This window comes from Narcine bancroftii, chromosome 2 (genome assembly GCF_036971445.1).
Source record: "Narcine bancroftii isolate sNarBan1 chromosome 2, sNarBan1.hap1, whole genome shotgun sequence".
NCBI classification, from domain to species: Eukaryota; Metazoa; Chordata; class Chondrichthyes; order Torpediniformes; family Narcinidae; genus Narcine; species Narcine bancroftii.
The window spans coordinates 230515959-230541313 of record NC_091470.1 but is presented as its reverse complement, the minus strand read 5'-3'; the positions used below and the strand labels follow the sequence as shown (position 1 = coordinate 230541313).

Sequence of the window (25355 nt, the reverse complement as noted above, 5' to 3'; positions counted from 1 at the left end):
ACAGGATTTTAGAGAATTTATTGAAAAACAATTAAAAATGTACTTTGAAGTAAATACGGAATCAGTGGAAGATAAGTTTATACTATGGGACGCAATGAAAGCATTCATTAGAGGGCAAATAATAAGTTATGCAACCAAGATGAAGAAGGACTCTAATCAGGAAACAGAGCAGTTGGAAAGGGAAATAATAAACATAGAAAAAAAATTAGCAATAAAGGAAGATACAACCAAAAGAAGAGAATTGGCGGATAAAAAAATAAAATATGAAACATTACAAACATATAAGGTGGAGAAGAATATAATGAAGACAAAACAGAAATATTATGAACTAGGGGAAAAAACACACAAAATCCTAGCATGGCAGCTTAAGACAGAGCAAACTAAGAAAATGGTATTGGCAACAAGGAAAAAAGACAAACAAATTACATATAATCCAAAAGAAATTAAGGAAAACTTCAGAGAATTCTATGAACAATTATACCGAACCGAAAACGAAGGGAAAGAAGGGAAAATAGATGAATTTTTGACTAAAATTGAACTACCAAAACTACAAATAGAGGAACAAAATAAATTAACAGAACCATTTGGAACAGTAGAAATACAAGAGATAATAAAAAATTTACCAAATAATAAGACACCAGGAGAGGATGGACTCCCAATAGAATTCTACAAAACATTTAAAGACCTAATAATACCGCCCCTCCTGGATGTAATCAACCAGATTGATGAGACACAAAACTTACCAGATTCATGTAAAACAGCAATAATTACAGTAATACTAAAGCAAGGGAAAGATCCACTCACACCAGCGTCATATAGACCAATATCTTTACTTAACACAGATTATAAGATAATAGCTAAACTATTAGCAAACAGATTAGCAGAACAGGTACCGAAAATGGTAAATTTAGACCAAACTGGATTTATCAAAAAAAGACGCACAACAGACAATATTTGTAAATTTATTAACTTAATTCATGCAGTAGAAGGAAATAAAGCACCGGCAGTAGCAGTTGCTTTAGACGCAGAGAAGGCCTTCGACAGAGTAGAATGGAATTACTTGTTCAAAGTATTGCAAAAATTCAGTTTACCGGAGAAGTATATTAATTGGATTAAAGCATTATATAAGGGACCGTTAGCGAAAGTGACAGTAAATGGACATGTATCAAAGCAATTTAACTTAAGCAGGTCAACACGGCAGGGATGCCCACTATCACCATTATTGTTTGCGCTAGCTATAGAACCACTAGCAGAATCGATAAGAAGAGATAATAATATAAAAGGAATAAAAATAAAAGACAGGGAATATAAAATCAGTCTGTTTGCGGATGATGTGATAGTGTACTTAACAGAACCAGAACTATCAATAAAAGAACTATATAAGAAATTGAAGGAATATGGAGAAGTGTCGGGATACAAGATAAACGTAAATAAAAGTGAAGCAATGCCTATGAATAACGCGGATTTCTCAAAATTTAAGGAGGAATCCCCATTCAGATGGCAAACGCAGGCAATAAGATACCTAGGTGTGCAAATAAACAAAAATCTAGGCCAATTATATAAACTCAATTACAATCCACTAATGAAAAAATTACAGGACGATTTAGAGCATTGGAAAGAGCTACCACTAACACTGATAGGAAGGATAAACTGTATTAAAATGAACATTTTTCCAAGGATACTATACTTATTTCAGGCATTGCCAATACAACTGACAGAAAAATTCTTCAAAGAGTTAAAGAAAATAATAAGGAGATTTTTATGGAGAGGGGGGAAACCGAGGATAGCACTAGACAAATTAACAGAATGGTATAAACAAGGAGGCTTACAATTGCCAAACTTCAAAAATTATTATAGAGCCGCACAATTAAGGTACCTATCAGATTTTTATCAAACAAGGGAAAAACCAGACTGGACGAGACTAGAATTAGATAAAATAGGGGAAAAGATACCTGAACACATATTATATAAATGGGACGAAAAATTGGTACAACATAGAACTTCTCCAGTATTACACCATCTCCTCAATATATGGAAGAAGATTCATGTAGAAAGAAATAAAATAAATTACCAAATACCAAAACTAATATTGACGCAAAATAAGCTACTCCCTTTTACAATAGACAACCTTGCCTTTAGAAAATGGGAAAAAAAAGGGATTAAAAGAATAGAAAATTGTTTTTCAGGAAGTAGATTCTTATCCTTTGAACAAATGAGAGATAAGTACAATATAACGGGAGATACAGCGCTGGCATATTACCAACTGAGATCCTACTTGAAAGATAAATTAGGAAGCAACTTGAGTTTACCAGAGGGAAGTAACCTTGAATATGTGATTACAGATACAATGTTAATCAAAAGATTTATAAAAAATATGTATATTAAACTGCAAGAAAAGGAAAATGAGGAAACAAATGGTAAAACTAAACAAAAATGGGAACAAGATTTAAATATAAAGATAAAAAAGGAAACATGGGAGAAGTTATGCTCTGGAACGATGAGAAATACAATAAATACGAGGCTGCGTATGATACAATATAATTGGTTACACAGACTATACATTACACCGCAAAAGTTAAATAAATGGGACCCAACAGTATCTGATAGATGTTTTCGATGTAAAAAAGAAAGGGGAACAACAATTCATGCAATCTGGACATGTGAGAGAGTAGAAAAATTTTGGGATGATCTCAATCAGATATTAAATAAAATAACAGAAAACAATATACCAAAGAATCCAGAGATCTTTCTCCTAAGTAACATAAAAAATAAAGAATTTGGAATTGACTTGGAGGATGCACAAAAAAGATTTGTTAAGATAGCCCTAGCCGTAGCAAAAAAATGTATTATGTCAACCTGGAAATTGGAAGATAATTTGAAAATACAACAATGGTATATAGAAATGAATAAATGTATTCCATTAGAAAAAATAACATATAGTTTAAGAAATAATATTGAAATATTCGAACAAGTATGGGAGCCTTACATTAAATACAATAGCGAAAACCTACCGGGAACAAACATTACCTAAGTTGATGGAAGGAGAAGAAAAGAAAAGAATGGACTCAGTAGAATTTCTGGTGTATTTTTGTTGAATGACAACATTGACTAACTGAATTAATGCAACCTAGATTGTATAACTAAAATGGATGAGAGGGGGGGGGATGGGGGGGTGGCTTGGGAGGAGGGAGGGGGGAGGGAGAAAAAGTCACTGTAAATGTGTGGAAAAGAAAAAGTGTATATCATGGCTATTGTGATTTATGGTGTGAAAAATAAAAAATTTAAAAAAAAAAAAAAAAAAAACCAAACACACACATCCCTAGTTTGACGGTGACAATATTACCCCGAAGTCCGCAAACAAAAAGTCCACAGGTTCTTCCAAAGAAGCAATCCTCCCTTTGGCACCATCTTTTAAAATCACTTCCCGTTCCACCCCCCCCCCACCCCCCACCAGTCCGAGTTCCTACCTTGCTGCTTTCGTTACCACCTTTGTCATTTTTTTTTCTTTTAACAGTGAAAACAAGATAGCTCAGTAGTATTAGTATAAATAAAGATGAGTCTTTCTGTTAGACCTGTTTTGAAATGGTCTTTTCAATCTTTTCAGCTGGAGACTTTAATCCTATTTGTTGATGACCTTCTGAGACATCCACCCTCAATGTCACTGGATAAATCATTGAATATTTAAAGTTTTTAAGATACCAGTCGACTTTTTACCTCATCAATTTCCTTTCTTTGTTTGACCAAAGCAAGGCTGAAGTCCTGGAAAAATATTACTTTTGCATTGTCCACCACTAATGGGCCATTATTATTTTTTTTGAATATTCATATGCTGCTCCCAAGATTGCATCTCTCTCCTGGTAACTTAACAGTCTTATCAGGACTGGTCATGGTCACTGTTCGCCAGTTCTTCTGGGTCTGAGAGTGCGGTGAGCCCTTTCACTTTGCAGCTTTGCTTTCAACATTTTTGTCCCAGCATTTGTGGGATCCATGTTTAAAAGAAACTCACTGCATCTTTTCCCTCTATTCTTTCTCTCTGGCTAATGATTCTTACATTCTGCTAAAATTTTCCATAAGGTCGATTTTGTCCATCAGTCCTTTCTTTTCTGTGTCCCATATTTTTGCTTTTTCTTAAAGTACCTTCAGCCTGTCTTTTGTCCAGCTCAGTCTCTGAATGAGTCATTCGTTAATTTAAGTCTTCCACAACTTCTTTAATTTCTGTTACCTTCTCTGATACATCTCTCAGAGCTGATTCCTTACTCTTAAATTGACTGCATAAAATTTCCATTATGTTCAGGATAGTGGCAATACCTTGGGCAAATTCCCCAGCTCTACTGGCTTCAGCCGGTTACAAGGCCCCTGCTGAGTCACTCATCATCAGGCTTCCACTTGATGTTCTTGGCTGAGCTGTTACTTCAATTTTTGTTTTTGGTTGCCTTAGTCGGTTTTATCCATTTTTATGATAAAATTCTGGTTTTTGAGCTTTTAAACTGTCTTTTTAATACTTTATGTGGAGAGCTCTTTTGAAACATTTCTGCTCAGCTCATTAGCATGGCCATGTCCCCAATTAAGTGGCCGCTTAATGGGATAATGTGGCAGCCCCTCAGAGTACTTTGAAGGAGGAGCACGACGATCCAGCAGGCTGCACAAGGCCTGCAGAGCTGCCCTCCAATTGGCCACAACTAAAAGGAGCCTAACTGACTTATCAAGGAAAGTGGATTGCAAATGCACCAATCAGTGCTGATGGGACTTTGACCACACCCCTCAGCTTGAGAATAAAAACAGGGCTGTGAGCCCAAAAAAGCTCAGTGTTAAACTACACTCAACTGGGTTTAGTGTCATTTTTTTTCTGGGAACAGTATGTTCTTTCTAAGCTAACCTGCATACAGCTATAACCTTTCCTGCATTATAGGCTCCACAGAGCCATAACTTGTAGCAGCTAGCTACAATAAAATATTTAGGAATTAGGATAGATAATAACTTACAAAATTTTGTACAAGTTGAATGATCTTCACTTGCTTCTGAAAATTGAGGATGATTTAAATAAATGGATAACTCTTCCAATTACTTCAATTGGAAGGGTCAATTGTATTAAAATTAATATACTGCCTAAATTACATCTTTTCCAAAACCCCTACCTGTTTAAGTACCACAACTATCCTTTCAGAATTTAATGTTTTAGGAAGTTTCTGCTGACGGTCAAGTTTCCCCAGAGTCTCTAATGATAAATTAACCTGGAATTATGACTGGGAGGATTAAAGCTCACAGACTTTTTTTTAAAAATTGGGCAACCCAAATGAAGTTTATCACCTCCCTCTTTCATGAAGGAGATGTCTTTTTGTGTAAAATAGAAACTGCACAAGGTTGGTGAGAAGATAGCAGAAAATGTTATATATAAATGGAATTCTAAATTACTATCTGGTCCTAAGGAAGCCCCCTTACTAAAACATTATTACAATATGGAATAAACTCAATGGTCAAAGTGATATTGGCATCTCTCAACCAAAACATTGCAGATTCAAAATATATTAATTACATTAACAATTGGTAATAAAATTCTATAAACTTGGTCTCAGAGTGGGATCAATTATATTGAAGATTGTTTTGAGCAGGGACAATTTATAACATATGAACAAACAAAAATAAGTTTGGAGTTTTAAATACATCTTTTTTCTGTTATCTTCAGTTTATTCAAGGGATCTTATTCAAGGGATAAATTGGGTCCAGCCATGACCTTACCGCAATGTATTGAAATAGAGACTGATTCTAAAGGGAAACACAAAGAAATTTATTTCAAAAATGTATTTCTTACTTCAGTCAGAAGCCTCTAGAGAGAGATTGAATAGAAATTGATCCATTTTGCCAGTCTGACGGATGTCAGGACAGCATGAGCAAAACAATTAATGTAAGGTATAGGCTGAGGCAATATAATTTTTTTTTGCATCAGCTGCAATTTATGTTTTCAATGCGGTCAAGATTTTGGGAACTTTTTGCGTTCAACCTGGTCATGCCCTAAGGTGAGATCCTTCTGGGAAGATTTGGGGAGTCTCCTGGAACAAATAAACTCAGGTGCCAGAATTGTTTTTACTGGGGAAATTAGCAGATACAAGACCTAAAATGAGGCTGTCGAAATATTGCTATAATTTGTTAAATTTGCTTTATCAGTAGCCAGGAAATGCATAGCCAATTCTTGAAATTCTGATTCCCAACTGAGTTTGACGTGCTGGATGTCAGAAATGCACAGTTGTGTTCCCCTGAAGATTTCTTACAAGCTCAAAAATTGTTACATTTTTAAGAATATGGAACCCGTACTTAAGATATTCGGGGGTTAACCTTTGATGACTTCGCGTCTCCAGTCTCCAATACTAATATCTCTAGTATCCTTAGCGATGTCTACGTCAAGACATTTATCCATTAAGGGAAGAAGCAAGCTCTGGATGAATCACACAACGTTTCATCTGTATGTAAATAATGCTTTTGGAAACAGATAATTTTGTCATATCATATGGGAGAATTACCCCTTATTCTTTTTTATTAACCTTTTCCTTTGGAGGGGGTCTTTTTCTTTTTTAAAGATTTCCTACTTTTCTTTTAAGGATCTGCATGGTGTGCAATTTTGTATTTTTAAACAACAGTGCAGAATTTGATAATTGTGATAATGTGTTGATACTTCTTTCTTTGTATATCAATGTGTAGTTCAGTTTTGGTTTTTATTGTATTTATCTGTGACTTTTTTTCCCCATTTTGTTTCTTTATTAACTCCATCTTGATTGAAAATCCTAAATATTTTTCTTTAAAAGCTGTAGCACAGGTTGATAGGGTAGTTAAGAGGGAAGAAATTGAAAAGGCCCTGGGTACCCTATAGGCTAATAAATTACTGGGAGAGGATAGATTTCCAACTGAGTTTTATAGATAATTCAAAGAATTATTGTTGTTCATCCTTTGTAATCGAAGATGACCATGGCTTCAAAGTCAAATGTTTAAAATCACAACTTGCATTTGACTTGGATTAAAGTGAGGGAGAGTTGCGCAGGTCGTCAACCTCACTCTCTCTCCTCGGCCTACCTGGACCCAGTGGCAAGACATTGACAAGACAGCTGGAGACAGGTCAGGATACAGTGGATGGCCAGCAGTGTTCTGTTTGTGTCACACTGTGCCCTCTTAGCACTCTATGACTCATTGCTGAGAATCGCCTTTCTGCCTGTTGAACCAGTGAAGATTTCTTCCGCACAGTCCACTGAATACAGGCTTCACATGCCAGGTAAACAGGCCCTGAGTGTTGTGGGTCCACGGCAGTTCTTGCAGCGTGATCGCAAGCCTCTCTACCCATTGTTGGGCATCCTCATCCACCTTTGCAGCCATTGGGTGATGCCTCCTTTTCGGCCTGCTCCGCCGTTGCGATGATCACCTAGTGATGTAGTAATGACACCTCACTTGTTTTCACCCGCTAGTTGAAGCGGTTTCCAAGGTGTGGAACGAGGAGCCAACAAGTGAGAGATTTAGGAGATGAGTGAGCTCCAGTAATGCCCACCATCCCCACCTTAGTGAGGCTCAGCTATCAGCACCAAAGGTACTCCTTCTCCTCAGAGCTCCCTTAATAATGCCTTTTTTTAATGGATGTCCTGAACCAAGCTCTTACCAAAAAAGAATAGGGACCCACAAAAAACTTAGTCATACAGCCAATATCCCTGTTAAATACTGATTACAAGATATTAGCAAAAGCAATGGCTAATAGGGAAGGACAATACTTGCCAAAACTGATACATACGGACCGAGCAAGACTTGTTAAAGGAAGGCATTCCTCAAATAGTCTAGGAAGATTAATTAATACAGATGGCTAAATTTGAACAAAATCCAGACGCAGAAAAAGTATTCGACCGTTTTGGAACTGCCCTTTTTTACTTGGAATACTGGAAAATTTTGTTTTGGCAGAACATTTAGAAATTGGATAAAAACTTTATTCCATAAACCAAGCTAAAATAAGAACAAATAATCAGTTGTCAGCAGTGTCCCCTTGAGTAGATCGAGTAGACAGGGATGCCCCTGTCCCCAACACTTTTTATTTCAGCAATTGAACCACTGGCAGAGGTAATAAGAAGGGATTCGGATATAAAGGGCTTCAAAGCTGGGCAAGAAGAACACAAAATCAGTCAATTCACCAGAGGTGTGCTACTGTACCCATCAGAACTGGCTAAATCTTTGGAAAAATTACGTAACTCTAGAAAAATATGGAAGAATATCAGGCTACAAAATAAAAGTGAGATAATACCATTAAAATTTTTGAATAGGAATAATACCAAAAAGGAAATAAATTTAAATGGATGGAATAAAATATCTTGGAATAGCAACTGACAATAACTTGCAAAATCTGTACAAACTAAATTATCTTCCTCTTCTTGGGAAGATAGAAATGGAGAGACTTACTGATCACTTTGGTGAGAAGGGTTAACTGAGTCAAAATGAAAGTGATCCCAAGACTGCAACACCATTTTCCAAACGCTGCCTATTCCGTTATCTAAAAACTTTTTTAAGCTACTAAAAAACCATATTCGACAGTTCTTATGGAATAATAAGGTACCGAGAATTGCATTGGAAAAACTGACATGGGACTACAGGCTGGGAGGACTCAGACTTCCGATTTCAAAAAAAGATATTACCATGCTGCATAGGCTATATTTCTTGCAGCCTCCTTAACTGAAGACAACACCTTGTCTTGGGTTCAAATGGGAATGGACTCAATGGAGGAGGGTGAAGTTTATTTATTTATCTATCTTTGGCTTGGCTTCGCGGACGAAGATTTATGGAGGGGGTAAAAAGTCCACGTCAGCTGCAGACTCGTTTGTGGCTGACAAGTCCGATGCGGGACAGGCAGACACGATTGCAGCGGTTGCAGGGGAAAATTGGTTGGTTGGGGATGGGTGTTGGGTTTTTCCTCCTTTGCCTTTTGTCAGTGAAGTAGGCTCTGCGGTCTTCTTCAAAGGAGGTTGCTGCCCGCCAAACTGTGAGGCGCCAAGATGCACGGTTTGAGGCGATATCAGCCCACTGGCGGTGGTCAATGTGGCAGGCACCAAGAGATTTCTTTAGGCAGTCCTTGTACCTTTTCTTTGGTGCACCTCTGTCACGGTGGCCAGTGGAGAGCTCGCCATATAACACGATCTTGGGAAGGCGATGGTCCTCCATTCTGGAGACGTGACCCATTTATCCTATTTATCTATAATGGAGTTTGAAATCACTAAAAGATGGATAACCCCATTCTAATATGATTAGAAAGTGGCAAGAAATTAATGAATGCATAGGAAAAAAAAAAGTAGGGATATCAATAAAAGCACCATTGCGTAAAAAATTGTTATTGTCTATGAACATGGGCAATAGAATATTAAATTTGTGGTAAAGACAAAGGTACAAGATATATTAAGGACAGGTGCATGGAAAGAACTCATGACCTTTGAAAAATTAAAACACAAATATGGAATGGCCAATGGGATGACCTTCTGTTTTCTCCATCTTAGATCGCTCTTAAGCGAAAGATGGAGACCCATGTTGACCCCACCTGAAATTAATGAAACTGAACAAATGGTTTGGATGGGGTATCCATCTAAATTTATATCAAAAAATGTTCTATGCTCTCTCGAACAAAAGTGCAAAACCAGGGTTGCAGAGGTCAAGGGAAAGATGGGAGTCAGACTTGGATGTGTTGATTTCAGAAAGAAGCTGGTCAGATTGGTATAAAGACAGCATGACACCAATTATAAATGCAAGATATGGACTGGTTCAGTATAATTCTTTTTAAAAACCCACACCAAATAAATTTTAGCCCTCAAAAGTTAAACAGATCAAAAGCCAAAATTTCAGAGATGTGAGACTAAGTCAGGAACATTTTTTTTAAGCATGCCATGTGGTCATGCAAGAAAGCGAGGCCATTTTGACAAGAAATCACAGAAAAATTAACCAGGATAACAGGAGAAACCTTCACTGGCAACCCAGAGCTTATATTTATTAGATAATTCCATGGAAATAAGCAACAAACTAACCAAATATCAAATCTCATTTATAAAAACAGCACTGGAGGTAGCAAAAAAAGTATCGCGATCACTTGGAAGTCCAACTCCCCTCTACTTAGAGCATGATGGACTACAGAAATGAACTGCTGTATACCAATAGAAAAAAAATTATAACTTAAAGAATAAATATGACACTTTTGTAAAGGTATGACAGACATACTGGACTGCATAGGGGCCCAGATATGGTATTAAAAAGAAACAAAAAAGGTATAAAAGTAACTATTATACATATAAAAAATACAATTTCCCCAACTTTACTCTATACAGTTAAAATATATGCAAGCTCTGACAGTGAACGGCTCTGTATATATGGAAAGGGAGGGAAGGAGGGAGGGACTTTTATTTTTGTTTGTTGTGTTTGTCAGAAAAATGACAATTTAAATATACAAAACATTAAACTATAATTTTTGAAAAAAAAATTCCAGAAAGTGGCCACTTAAATTTAGAGTCTCTTTTAACATGATCATAATTCCCACCCGTAAGTGGCATGTTTACTTTTATCCCAATTAACTTTATAGCCCAAGAAAGTCCAAAAAAATTCCAATTTCGACTGCCTTTTTTTTTATACAATGAATTCGCTGGGTCTATCAGATATATCAGAACATCATCAGAAAATAGATTATGTCTTATCTTGGCAAATAAATTCCGATAAGGGTTTGATAGCCAGGATGAAAAGGACTGGAGATAATGGCAACCTTATCTATGAGATTTGGCCATTAGTGATTATTTTTGCTTTTGGCCATTAGTGATTATTTTTGCTTTTGGCCATTAGTGATTATTTTTGCTTTTGGCCATTAGTGATTATTTTTGCTTTTGGCCATTAGTGATTATTTTTGCTTTTGGCCATTAGTGATTATTTTTGCTTTTGGTTCATAACAGAAATTTAACCCAATTAATAAATACCTTTCCTAGTCTAAGTTTTCCCAAATCTTTAAAAATAGTCCCATTTCAGTCTGTCAAAAGCTTTCTCTGCATCTAGGGCCAGAGCAACGCTCAATTCATCTCTTGTTTGTGCCAGATGGATTATTCTGAGCAGTCTGCTAACATTGTCTGCAGACTGCCTCTTCTGTACAAAACTCATCTGATCTACATTTATTAATTTAGGCAAATATACTGCCAATCTATTTGCCAGAACTTTAGCAAGGATCTTTATAGTCTGTATTCAATAATGATATGGGCTTCTAAGTTATGGATTCAATGGGTCCCTATCTTTTTTGGGAATCACTGTAATAATTGCTGTTGAGGACTCCAGGAGAGTACAGTACCTTCATAAATAGAGGCATCAATAAATCTTTAAATTCTTTATAAAATGAAGGTGGGAACCAGTCTTATCCTGGGGATTTATTAACTTGCAAGGATAACAATGCTTCCCCTATCTCAAGGGAGCATTTAAACCCTCCATTCTTCTGAATTCAAATTTGGAAGGTCCAATTGTGACAGGAAACTCTATTTTATTCAAATCCCCAACTAACTGAGATTCATACAAGTTCTTTTTTTATTATTTAAAAGCTTCATTTATGCCCTTTGGTTTATTGGAGATCTGGCCCATGTTTGACAATTGCATTTATCATTCTCGAGGCTTGCACTGATTACAATTGCCAAGAGAGGACCTGGTGGGCTCTTTACTCTAGCTAATAGTACCTATGCTTAGATTTTGTTATTTTTTCCATTCTATACGTGTTTATTGTATTGTACTTGAGCTTACTCGTTAGTCTTATGTTTTTCCACAGACCCTTTTTGTTGAAGGTCCTTTTCTAAAATTGTAATCTCTTTTTCTAATTGTCCACCTCCCTCATTTTTTTTTAATCCTAGAGCCATAATTAGTATTTTGGTTCCTTAAATATGTCTTTAACATGCCACAAAGTTTAAAAAAAAAATTGTCCTAAGTTGAGTCAGAGTTCGTCTCACAGAACAAATTAATTTGATTCTAATTAAAATTACAAAAATCCGACCTTTTCAACAGCAAAGTTTTAAAGCGCTATCAATGAACCATCTCTCGCTTCTCTGACATATCAATGGTCAATACAAGGTGAACAGAATGATAAGTCTCACTTTATATTCGATTCCTATGACCCTACTCTGTAATTGAGCGGGTCAAAAAAAATAAATCTAACCTTCTGGGCTGTAATGTTCAATGATCCTATGGTTCTATTAATTTTATTTAATTAGTCATATTATCTCGAATAGAAGGAATAATCCCTCTCCCCTAGGTGAAGCCTCCTCCAGATGTCCATTAAATTCAGCTTCCCATTAACCCCAGTACAGCTTTAGCTGCTTCAGTTCTTTTATCTTTTCCCCCAATTGATCTTGAACTGGATCCAAACAACAGTTGAAGTCTCCGCCCACCAGAATGTTTTCATGAAAGTCAGCCAATCTTAAAAAGTTCTCTCTAATAAACTTAATGTCACCTGTATTGGGTGCATACATGTTCATCAGGGACCAGGATTCTGAATATATCTGACAGCGCCCAAGAACGTACCTACCTGCTGGATCCGTAGTCACGTCTTGCAGTCCAAATGGGAGATTCTTCTCTAGTAATACTGCCACTCTCCTTACTGTATGGATTTGAACCCCAAGGTCCCTCTGTTCATCCACACTCTTCAGTAACTGACTATTAACCCTGCACTCAGTCTTATGGATTGTTTTTCCAAAATGCATCTCCTCACATTTATCAGGATTGAAATCTATTTGCCACTTTTCTGTCCAACTCTGAATCCTGTCTATACCTTCTTGTATCCTTCCACAACTCCTCCAACCTTCATATCAACTGCAAACTTACTGACACATACTAAAATACTCTCCACCTCTGTCCTATCAATGAGGACAGGTATCTGGTCCTTTGGTTTCCCCATCCTAAAGCTGATGACCTTTGTCATTTTAAATCAATGATTTTCATACTTTTTCTTTCCACTCACAGATACATGGAAATTACCTGGACGCAGAGGCAGAAGGATGTTTGCAGTAAGTTTGCAGGTAACACAAAGGTTGGAGGAGTTGTGGAAGGATACAAGATATAGACAGGATACCGAGTTGGGCAGAAAAGTGGCAAATGGATTTCAATCCTGATAAATGTGAGGTGATGCATTTTGGAAAGACAAACCACAATATTGAGTGCAGGGTTAATGGTCAGTTACTGAAGAGTGTGGATGAACAGAGGGACCTTGGGGTTCAAATCCATACATCCTTCATGGTCACTGCACAGGTTGATAGAATAGTTAAGAAGGCCTATAGGATGCTGGGATTAATTAATAGGGGGATTGAATTCAAGAGCAGAGTGGACATGTTGCAATTCTACAAATTGTGATCACCTAATTATAGGAAGGATATGGAGAGGGTGCAGAGGAGATTTACCAAGATGTTGGATTGTAAAACAAGTCTTATGAGGCAAGGTTGGCGGAGCTGGGACTTCTCTCTGTGGATCAGAAGGATGAGAGGAGGCTTGATAGAGGTCAACAAGATCATGAAAGGTAACATGTTTCCCAGGGTAGGATCAGCAAACTCCAGACGATATATGTACAAAGTTAAAGGGAAGTTTAGAGGGAAACATCAGGGACACTTAACAAAAAATTTTAAACAGAGTTGTGGGTGCCTGGAATGCCTTTCCAGGGATGGTGGTGGAGGCTGAAACATTGAAGGCATTTAAGAGACTCTTAGACAGAGACAGAGATGAAAGAAAAATAGAGGGTTTAATACTTTTTTTAGGAAGGAATATATGGGTCGGCACAACATCAAGGGCCCAAGGGCCTTTACTGTGCTGTGCTGTTCAATACTATCGTAAGAAATCCCTTTTAATCACAGAGCACCAATGGCATACAGATTACATAAAGTATGTGAGTGGAAAGAAAAAGTTTGAAAACCACTAATTTAAATGTTCCTGATTCAAAAGATGCTGAATTAAATTAATCCTCGATCTTTTCCAGCAATGAGTGCTCTACATTTAATTATGAATAAAGACCTGTCAGCACTATTGAATCACCATTTTTTTATTGCACTACTGCAACTTTGAATATTATCTTTTATATTAACTCCATCTGTACAGCAATTCAGAGTATACTACTGCAGCTTTTCTTTTACAAAGTACCTGTTAGGTTCCAGGAAGTAAGAATTTTGATGGATATGTACATGGTACTTCTGTGTATGACAATAAACTCATTATCATTATAAACAAAATCAAATTTGTTCAAGTAAAGGGCTGAAGGGGTGAATTTAATTGTTAAGAAGGTATAACAGACAAACCACATTCTTCATGGTTTGATGCTTGGAATAAAATGCAAGAACCAATGGCTTTAACTTCTGGAAAAAGTTTTTTAAATTATTCACTGAAAAATGGAGATTTTCCAAATTTAACTGGGAGATCAGAAGGTCTAACCACAATTTTTACATTTGCAAAGTGTACCAAGGGACAAGAATGTAACTAATATGTTATCATGCCAAGCAGACCAACAGTCAAACAAAGCAATAATAAATTTGAGTCAGAAATGTACAAAACAGAAGCAAGTACTTTATCCCAACTTGTCCATACTAACTAACTAAGTTGTCTACCTACAAAAGCTCAACTCATAACCTCTAAACTTTCTCCTATCCATACATTTGTCAAGATGTCTTTTTAGCATAGGAACTGAACCTACCTGCAGCACTTCAATTGACAGCAGTTCCATATACACTCCACCCAGTATTCCAAGTGTTGTCTCACTTTGTAGAATGGATTGTGGAGGGTCATATAGCCTCTCCATCTGGAATCTGGTGGGAAGGGTCATGTGATCTCTCCAGCTGGAGCAGAGTCAGAAGTCACCTCACCTGCCAATCACACAAAGCTGATGCGTGATTGGCCCTGGCAACTGACATGTCATTGTCCTCCAGGTGTCCATAGTTAGATCTGCCCACAGGTGAGGCTGATGCATAATTAGTTCTCACAAGACACTGCTCCTTCATTGAAAAAGCCATGCTCATTTTCCTCTCCCTTCTGCTGCATGGCGACCATCACTGAACTTCAGGCTACAAGCCAAGGACAACGCCAAATGCAATGGGCCCATCCCAGACCCTGAGTAGCAACACTGGAGATCACACTCATGTGTCTGTACTCATTTAGTTATGCAGTACACTGTGCCTGTGGGTGGTAGGTGCTGAAGAAGTTAAACCCTCGTTTCTCAGTATCCTGTGCCTATGGGTTGTGGGTACTGAACAATTTAAACCCTCATTTCTCGGTATATTGTGATTGTGTGCTGTGTTCATTAGTCTGTCAGTGTGTGCCTTTTTTTGAACTCGCCTGTGTGTAAATAAAGACCATTATTTGTTTATAATACTTGTCTAGCCTCGATTCTTTTTGAACCCATTCTGAATAACATTCGGCATTGCGAAAAATGTTCAAGGAATTTTGACTGGACCTATTCAATTGCAATGCTTTTGCATAATACTAACCCAAAGAGCGCGAGTTTCCATCATTCACAGAAATGACTCTTCGACAGGCACCTAACGATACCCATCTTTCATTCATCTAATCAAGAACTGTAATTTGGTCTGGAAGTGGAAGGAGAGAGATAACAATAATGTTGATAATACAATTTCACTAAACTGACTACAAGTTTGAAAGCTGACAATACACTTAAGAACAGTTGAACTGGGAACTTTGTGTACTTGGAATACAATAACCAAAGCAAAATCAGCTTTCCAAAAGGGCAAGGCTGCAAATTTTCTGTCATACTGAGATGAACACTGTTGTGGCCTATCTGCCAAGCCAAAACTACCTTACGCAAGTGGCAATAAATGACACGAGTCAGTCGAGTCAGGAATTAGTTCCTTTATTGTACTTAACTACAGCTTTTATAGTTCCCTCTGCGTGTTTCATGCTGAGCCTTCTAGGATGCGATAGTAAAGTCACTTTCCAGCCTCAGGTGTCGGGTGCCATAAAAAGCACGGCCTCTTATTCACGGGCTTTTTCTAATTGCTGGTGCCTGGCCTGCAGCTGGAGGACTGGGACGTCGTTGGAGGCTATGCACTCTGGCAATGCACTTGCTTAACTGTTATGGCTGTGTGCGATTCTGTTGTACACGTGGGGCTCCCACTACAACACTTCAATGGGTCAGATTAAATATATGATTCATGGGTATACCCTAAAGAAACCTTGATATTTGAAAGGTGCAGGAAAACCAAAATGCAGCATCCAGGGGTATACAATTCATCAACAACTATAATCAGAAATCATCCAGAAGTTTGAAGTCCACCCTTTGCTACATATAAGTGGTGACCATCTCCATTAGCAGATTTGTGGACGTAACAGTTTTGTAGCATTTAACAGCTAATACAATAAAACCCCTGTCATACGGAATTCAAGAAAACAGCAGCCTCAAGTAACCAGCAAATAAAAACTCATGGAAAATAGGATAAAAAAAAACAGAAGTTTAAAATTGGCGCACCTCGCTGTTAGTTCACAAATCACGTAACACAATCTCAAGCAACCAGAAAATTCACATATCTGGCAACTATCAATTGCCATAGGTTCCAGATACCAGGTAGTTTTACTGTATTACCGTCTGCAAAAATTGTATTTTTTCAATCATGTTACTCTATGGATAGTTGTATTTGTTCCACCTGGATCTCACCAGAAAGAAAATGAATTAAATTTTCTCTTTCAATAAAGGCCATTCTTTTTGCAGGGTGGTGCAAACTGTAATGTTGCTAACACTTCCAGGACCAACTGCAAAGTAACCAAAAGCCTGTGGCGGCGCACATCCTCATGGGGAACCGGCCCCACTTGTATCGCCACGGCCACTGACAAAAACCTACTGGCAGACCTACGCAGGCGACTGGCCTCCCTAACTCACCCACCCACGGAACGCCACAGCACCCGGCCATTTCATCTCCCTAAAGAGCTCGACTCAGCCCAGTTCATTTTCGAGCAGAGGGGACCACAAGGTGCACCGCTACAGTGACCGTATGAGGGGCCTTACAAATTCATGCACCGGTCCGGCAGAACCTTCTCCCTAGATGTTGAGGGGAGAGAGGAACTTTTTACGGTGGACTTATCACAGCCAGTGCAGATGGCCACCCTCAAGCGCCAGGGCCAGCTGCCAAAGAGACAGGACGCATAGCCGGTTCTGGGGAGGGTTGTGTGGCGGCACACATCCTCATGGCAAATGGGCCCCGCTTGTATCACCACTTGGCGGAGCAGCCATGGGGAAATGGCATCGTCAAAGGTTTCTCTCTGACTCCAGCATCCCTTCCAGTGCGCACCGTGGCAGCGATTATGATGTCACAATGCACCAGCTGTCCTTAAAGGGGCGTGCTGAATTTGAATAAAGACAGTCGTTAACAACCCTCAACGTGGTGGCTGTGTTTCTTTCACTCCTCACACCGCCACAAGCCTAATATTTCTCAGCCACAGTCACCTTTGCAACCAATTCTTATCCAGCCAAGGTTGCAGCTGTATCAAATGTCAAAAGTCAGTCCAGATAAAATGCAAATAAATTGACCTGTATTCCTTTGGGACATAGAAAGTTGAGAAGGGAGCTTATTGAAGCCTATAAAAGCATGAGGAACATAGACAAGGTGAATTGAAAGTTTCTTAGAGTAGGAGAATCTAAACAAGAAAGCACAGCTATAATGGATGATGGGATATAGAAGGGTCAGAAGGAGCAAATTCTTCACTCAGAGGGAACAAGTTTTGGATAAAGTGGTAGAGGCAGGTACATTATCTTCCTTTAAGAAGCACTTGAATAACTGTGTGGATAAGGGATTGGAGGGGTGAGGGTCTTATGCAAGCATAGGACTATCATAGGAGGGCACATTGTTCGGCATGGACAGCTGTACCTATAGGCCTGTTTCTATGCTGCAAGGTGCCATGACGATGACCAATCATCACTACTGACACTTAGAAGGTAATTTATCTCTGTCGAGAGCTCGTCTGCCTCTGCAGCTCACCCTATCCTACTTGACACTTATTCATGAGTCATGTTCAATTTCTGAGGAAGGCCAACAGATGCACTCATGGCTGGAAGCAATGGGTTTGCACTGAAAGCTCAAAAGTTAGTTAAAAATATTTTACCATCTGTCAACTTCTGAAACAGTTGTAGAATAGCCAAAGCCATGTAGAACTATGCCAAAAGCCAAAAGAAATTTACCAGCAACCAATGCAAATAATCTACAATCACTTTCAAATATTGAAGATGCCCAGGTTGGGGTGCAGCATCTCCTTCACATAGGTTGATAAAAAGACACTAGGCGCTTTTTATTGTAACTGACTGGCATCATGCAGCTCTCTACTTCCAGAGGTCATTAATGCCATATGTGCAAGGCTCTTTTGCAAGAGGAGATTCAGCAAGTTTCACATCAAAAATAAATGACATATTTGGAATCCACAGTCTCTTCAAACTGCCCAAAACACAGGCATGACCCAATCTACAATAAATTTTCAAATACAGAAATGTTGCAGCATCAAAATTCTAATAGAAAATGAATTACTAAACCATTGGTTTCTAAGTGATTGTAAGTTCTAGACTGCCATTTGAATTTTCAAACTACTTTGTTCTGTTTAATTTGCTTTCTTCATTAAAATATCATAGATATCTGTGTCAAATCTAAAGGCTGTGTACGGCCCCTCACCCCAAGTCCAAAGCCCGCTGTGCAGCTCAGACGGCAAAGTCCTCCTCAGCGACAAGATCTCCATCCTCAACCGATGGTCAGAACACTTCCAATCTCTTTTCAGTGCCAACCGTTCAGTCCAAGATTCCGCCCTGCTCCAGCTCCCTCAACAGCCCCTAAGGCTAGAGCTGGATGAGGTCCTCACCCGGGAAGAGACATATAAGGCAATTCAACAACTGAAAAGTGGCAAAGCAGCAGGTATGGATGGAATCCCCCCAGAGGTCTGGAAGGCTGGCGGCAAAACTCTGCATGCCAAACTGCATGAGTTTTTCAAGCTTTGCTGGGACCAAGGAAAACTCCCTCAGGACCTTCGTGATGCCATCATCATCACCCTGTACAAAAACAAAGGCGAGAAATCAGACTGCTCAAACTACAGGGGAATCACGCTGCTCTCCATTGCAGGCAAAATCTTCGCTAGGATTCTCCTAAATAGAATAATACCTAGAGTCGCCGAGAATGTTCTCCCAGAATCACAGTGCGGCTTTCGAGTAAACAGAGGAACTCCTGACATGGTCTTTGCCCTCAGACAGCTCCAAGAAAAGTGCAGATAACAAAACAAAGGACTCTACATCACCTTTGTTGACCTCACCAAAGCCTTCGACACCGTGAGCAGGGAAGGGCTTTGGCAAATACTAGAGTGCCTCGGATGCCCCCCAAAGTTCCTCAACATGATTATCCAACTGCACGAAAACCAACAAGGTCGGGTCAGATACAGCAATGAGCTCTCTGAACCCTTCTCCATTAACAATGGCGTGAAGCAAGGCTGCGTTCTCGCACCAACCCTCTTTTCAATCTTCTTCAGCATGATGCTGAAACAAGCCATGAAAGACCTCAACAATGAAGACGCTGTTTACATCCAGTACTGCACGGATGGCAGTCTCTTCAATCTGAGGCACCTGCAAGCTCACACCAAGACACAAGAGAAACTTGTCCGTGATCTACCTTTGCAGACGATGCCGCTTTAGTTGCCCATTCAGAGCCAGCTCTTCAGCGCTTGACGTCCTGTTTTGCAGAAACTGCAAAAATGTTTGGCCTGGAAGTCAGCCTGAAGAAAACTGAAGTCCTCCATCAGCCACCTCCCCACCATGACTACCAGCCCCCCCCACATCTCCATCGGGCACACAAAACTCAAAACGGTCAACCAGTTTACCTATCTCGGCTGCACCATTTCATCAGATGCAAGGATCAACGAGATAGACAACAGACTCGCCAAGGCAAATAGCGCCTTTGGAAGACTACACAAAAGAGTTTGGAAAAACAACCAACTGAAAAACCTCACAAAGATTAGCGTATACAGAGCAGTTGTCATACCCACACTCCTGTTCGGCTCCGAATCATGGGTCCTCTACCGGCATCACCTACGGCTCCTAGAACGCTTCCACCAGCGTTGTCTCCGCTCCATCCTCAACATTCATTGGAGCGACTTCATCCCTAACATTGAAGTACTCGAGATGGCAGAGGCCGACAGCATTGAATCCACGCTGTTGAAGATCCAACTGTGCTGGGTAGGTCACGTCTACAGAATGGAGGACCATCGCCTTCCCAAGATCGTGTTATATGGCGAGCTCTCCACTGGCCACCGTGACAGAGGTGCACCAAAGAAGAGGTACAAGGACTGCCTAAAGAAATCTCTTGGCGCCTGCCACATTGACCACCGCCAGTGGGCTGATATCACCTCAAATCGTGCATCTTGGCACCTCACAGTTCGGCGGGCAGCAACCTCCTTTGAAGACCACAGAGCCCACCTCACTGACAAAAGAGGAAAAACCCAACACCCAACCCCAACCAACCAATTTCCCCTTGCAACCGTGTCTGCCTGTCTTGCATCGGACTTGTCAGCCACAAACGAGCCTGTAGCCGACGTGGACATTTACCCCTCCATAAATCTTCGTCCACGAAGCCAAGCCAAAGAAATATTTTTTGACATGAGATGTATGCAATTTAAATAGGAAAGTTAATTTAAACATCAGATGCATCCTATGATGCTCCAGAGTAGGCTCTTTTTTTAAAAAACATACATAATATTTTGACTTTTTTTTCTGGAGATAATGAAGTTGGAATGACACCAGATACAACATGGAAAAAATGAATTTTGTGCAAGTATAAATTTTCAAAATTAAAATATTTTGTTTATTGTTGACTTTAGCTAATCATCATGTACAGACAAGAATAATGGAAAAGTTAGAGTATATAATGCACAATTAATGCTATTGGGCATCTCAAAGCTTGCTCTTCATTTACACCTCCTCCAGTCATACAAATGCTTTACCATCATTTTTCACCTCTGTCTATCATCAGTTCCTTCACTATCAAATGGAGTTGGCCATTTGTTCCCTTCAAGTCTGCACCTTTATTCGATCATGCCATTTTCTCCCCATCTTTTTGGGCATTGGGACTCTGAAGTATTAAGATTTTGGTCTCAATTGCCTTCTGTGGTAAAGAATTCAACAGGCTGTCCACTGCTTGGAAGATTATAGCTTCATCTTATTCTTAATGCCAGTTTGCAGGGAGATCAGGACATGAAGCAGGGTTGGTGGGGTGAGGGTTGGGGGGGGGGGGAAGAGGTAGAAAATCGCACAGAGGCGCTAGAGGACTGCTTTGAAACCACGGACTGGAGCTGTTTCATGGAGGTAGCCACTTCAATGGCCATGATAACATCAATGAGTACACAAGCTCAGTGACTGGCTACATTAGCAAATGCACTGAGGATCAAATGCTTCAAAACCAGAGCTAACCAGAAACCATGAATGGATGCAGAGGTCTGGACATTTCTCATAGCTCAGGTTACTACCTTTAGGACAGGAGACAAAATAGCCTAAGATCAGCCAGAGCAGAAATCTCCAATGCAATCCAAAAGACAAAGCATGGATACAAACAAACTCCATAGACAGCTGTCGTCACCAGCGACACAAGGCACATGAGGTAAGGAATCAAAACTATAACGGACCATGACAACCTTGAGTCAAAGACAACAATACCTCCCTTCAAGACAGACTGATCATCTATGCATGAATCCACGAGAAAAACTCCATGCACCACTGATAAATGGGCTCCCTGCTTAACTGCAGCCAAGGTGAGGAAAACCCTATCGAAGGTGAACCCACACAAGGCTGTGGGACTAGACAACATACCTGGTCAAGTACTGAAGGACTACACAGACCAACTGATGGAGGGCCTTACAGACATATTCAAAACTCCACTACTGCAGGAGAGGATTCTGACTTTCTAACAGTAAGACGATAGTCTGTCCGGGTCAGCTGCAGAATGCCGAGCACCATCCTGCTGAGCACTGGCGCATATCAGGGCTGTGTGCTCAGCCAACACTACTGCACGACTGCAGTTCGAACAGTCATCAAGTTTGCAGATGGCACAACAGTAGTTGACCTCATCAGCAACAATGATGAGTCGCACCTACAGAGAAGTGGAAAATCTTGTGTTATGGTGCGAGAATAACAACCCAAGTTTCAGCATGGACAAGACAAAGGAGAAGATTGTGAACTTCATGAGGACTCAGAATGACCAGCCTCCACTGCTCATTAATATATCAGTAATGGAGAGAGTCAAGAGCAACAAGTTCCTCGGAGTCCACTTAACTAATGACCTATCCTGGACATACATATCCTCACTTGTCAGGAAGACGCAAGAGCACTTCCTAAGAAGACCGAGGCGAGTAAGGCTGCTGGTCAACTTTCTGCTGAAGCTCCATCAAAAATGTCCTGGTTGGCATGAGATCAGGGGCCAATCCACAAGACTGCAAGAGTGGCAGAAGGAAACACTGGAGTCTCCCTCTTCCACTTCCCCCCACCTCCCCCGCAACTGGATTTACTGGGATAGTTGTCAGAAGGCAGCATTCAAAATCATTAAGAATGTCTATCACCCCGCGTACAACATCTTCCAGCTACTCTGTTCGTAAAAGATACAGAGGTATCAAAGCCATAATTATCAGGCTGAGAAACACCGTATATTTTGGCATACAAGTCGACCGGCAGATAAGTCCCCTTTTTTAAGCCTCATTTTAATGGTTTTAATGGTTTTATCGTACATCAGATGTATAAGTCGACCCCTAAAAATCACAATGACTGAGCTGTTGGGCATTGGCTGAAGGTGGTTGTTATAATAGAAGCTCCAGCAAAACAAGTATGAAGCGGGTGTTAAGGTAAAAGTAATAGAACTGGCCAAGAAAATTAACAACTGTCCAGAGATTGAAAAAAGAGACTAAGAAAATAATACCAAAAAGGTAATGTTTGATGAGAAGAGGAATCACTCATTTGACAGAGTTGGAAAATCACATCAGAAAATAGGTACATGAACAGAGGCAACATTACTATATAGTCACGTGAAATATAAATCAGAATCAGGATTTATTGTCATGAACAAGTCATGAAATTCATTGTTTTGCAGCTGCATCAGCGTGTAAACATTCATATTATAACCATCTTACGACATTACGATTAAAAAAATTAAAATAATAGTGCACCAAAAGTAAAGCAGTGTCTTTGGTTCATTGATCATTCTGGAATCAGATGGCAGTGGGAAAGAAGCTGTTGTCGTGCCGGCGAGTGCTTGTCTTTAGGCTTCTGTACCTTTTCCCTGATGGTAGCAGAATGAAAGTCAGAGGGCATGGCCAGGGTGGTGGGGGTATTTGAGGACAGAGGCTTCTTTATTTAAGACACTGTCTCATGTAGATGCCTGGATGGAGCAAAGTCTGGTGACTGTGATGTCGCAGGCTGAGTTAAAAAACCTCTGGTGTTTATTTGTGTCCTAAGAGTTGGTACCTCCATACCAAGCAGTGATGCAGCCATCCAGAATGCTCCCCATGGTACACCTGTTGAAGTTTATAAGAGTCTTCGGTGACATACTAAATCCCCACAGACACCTCTGGCGAGCTTTCTTTGTGATTGCATCAACATGGAGGCTCCAGAACAGATCCTCAGAGATGATGACACCCAGGAATTTGAAGTTCTTGACCCTCTCCACTAGTGACCCCTCAATGAGGACTGGGTCGTGTTTCCCTGACTTCCTCAAAGTTCACAATCGTCTCCTTGGCTTTGAGCACATGAGTTGTTGTTGGTAGAAGTAAATTACAAAATTTGAAATAAACAAAATGCTGGAGAACCTCAGCAGGTCAAAGAGTGTCCTTTATGTAGCAAAGAAAGATATCTAACTGACATTTCGGGCTTGAGCCCTTTATCAAAGTGTGATAATATGACAGCAAGCATCTGAGCAAAATGGTAGGGTGGGGGTGGTGGTGGCAAGGCAGAAAATGATAGGAGGAGAAAGGAAGGAAGCAACAGCAGCATTGAGGGGGAGGGGGTAAGGTAGGGCTGTGTGGGTGAAAGAATGGAAGGCAGGAGAGGGGGAGGTGCAGGAAAAGGCAAACAGGTTAAATGGAAAGCAGTGAAGTCCTTGTTCATGCCATGTGGCTGTAGGGTGCCCAGCAGAAAATAAGATGTTGTTCCTCCAATCTGTGGGTGGTGAGTGTTACACCATTTGCATCTCATTCTTTTATGCTTTCTCCTTGCCATTTGTGATTCTGAGGTGTCATTGGCAAATTTTTAGATAGCACTAGAATTGGGCCTGGCCACACAGTCGTGGGTGTATAATGAGTAGAGTAGTAGGCTAAGCAGGTATCATTGGGGTGTGCCTGCGTTGATGACCAGTGAGGATAAGGCATTGCCACCAATTCATACTGACTGTGGACAAAAATAAAGAGTTTTACCACTAAAGTGGGCAATGTTGTATCCAGAACGCAGTTAAGATATTGAAGCTAAAGGAGGCTAGTACACCATTTCATGAACAGAAAAAATCTGGTATCACAACAAAAAACAAGAAATTGTTCAGAAAACTACCAAAAGATCTTGATCATAAAGTTGTAAGTTTTCACCAGTTTATTATACATAATGGGAAGAAATACCAGTTTGCATTGGCAAATATTGGAAACATGGATGAAACCCTCATGAATTTCATCATGATAGGCAATGGACCAGTGGAATGTTAAGGTGAGAAAACTGAGCAAACCAGAAGTACAGGCTATGAAAGGACCAAGTTTACCGTGGTGTTATCACGCATGGCTGACGGGATGAAGTGAAGGCCCATGGTAATCTTCAAGCACAAATTTAAAACTAAAACAAAATTCCCAGCATTTTTGTACATTTTCATAAAAACATCTATCCATAGTTTTACACCATTTTCTATGTGTGGAACAGGTGGCCAGGCGGTTTATGCAAGGAATGGAGTTTGCTGGTCTGGGATATGTTTCGTAACCTACTTTGTCTTCTCAGTTAAGTGGCTTACGTGGCAGTTATTCCAGGTGGTTTGACGTCTCTTGCAACCTCTCAATGTCTGCTTGAACAAGCCATTCAAAGATTATGTGTGTGAGGAATGGAATACATGGATGACGAGTGCAGAAAAACCATTCACAAAAGACGGGTTGTGAGTTCAACCTGTTAAAAACCCTTGTGGTCCATACAAGATGAAATGGCTGGCTAGAGTATTTCACCTGAAGTAAGGGAAACAAAAGGAACTCTGTGGTGACCTGAAAGAAAGAGGTTATCATCTAGAAAACCCTGAGGGGGCAAGTTTCTTCGGCAAGAAACTGAAGTGGCTGATTAGAAGGAAAAAGTCTGTGTGTGTCCACAAGCAAGAAATCTCTCTGAAACC

General features: G+C 39.8%; 1 protein-coding gene across 16 annotated transcripts in view; it reads right to left on the bottom strand.

Annotated features, from left to right (window-relative positions):
• The window catches only part of LOC138755133 (arf-GAP with SH3 domain, ANK repeat and PH domain-containing protein 1-like), a 479430-nt gene that overhangs the window by 237070 nt on the left and 217005 nt on the right, over positions 1-25355 (bottom strand). The window contains exon 1 of one of the 16 annotated variants that reach the window (XM_069920509.1): positions 15477-15523. The exons of the other annotated variants lie outside the window; for them this stretch is intronic. Coding sequence (XP_069776610.1) covers positions 15477-15500 — 24 coding nt within the window. The 5' untranslated portion in view covers positions 15501-15523. Of the gene's footprint in view, positions 1-15476; positions 15524-25355 lie in introns of those variants that run through there. 16 annotated transcript variants of the gene reach the window in all.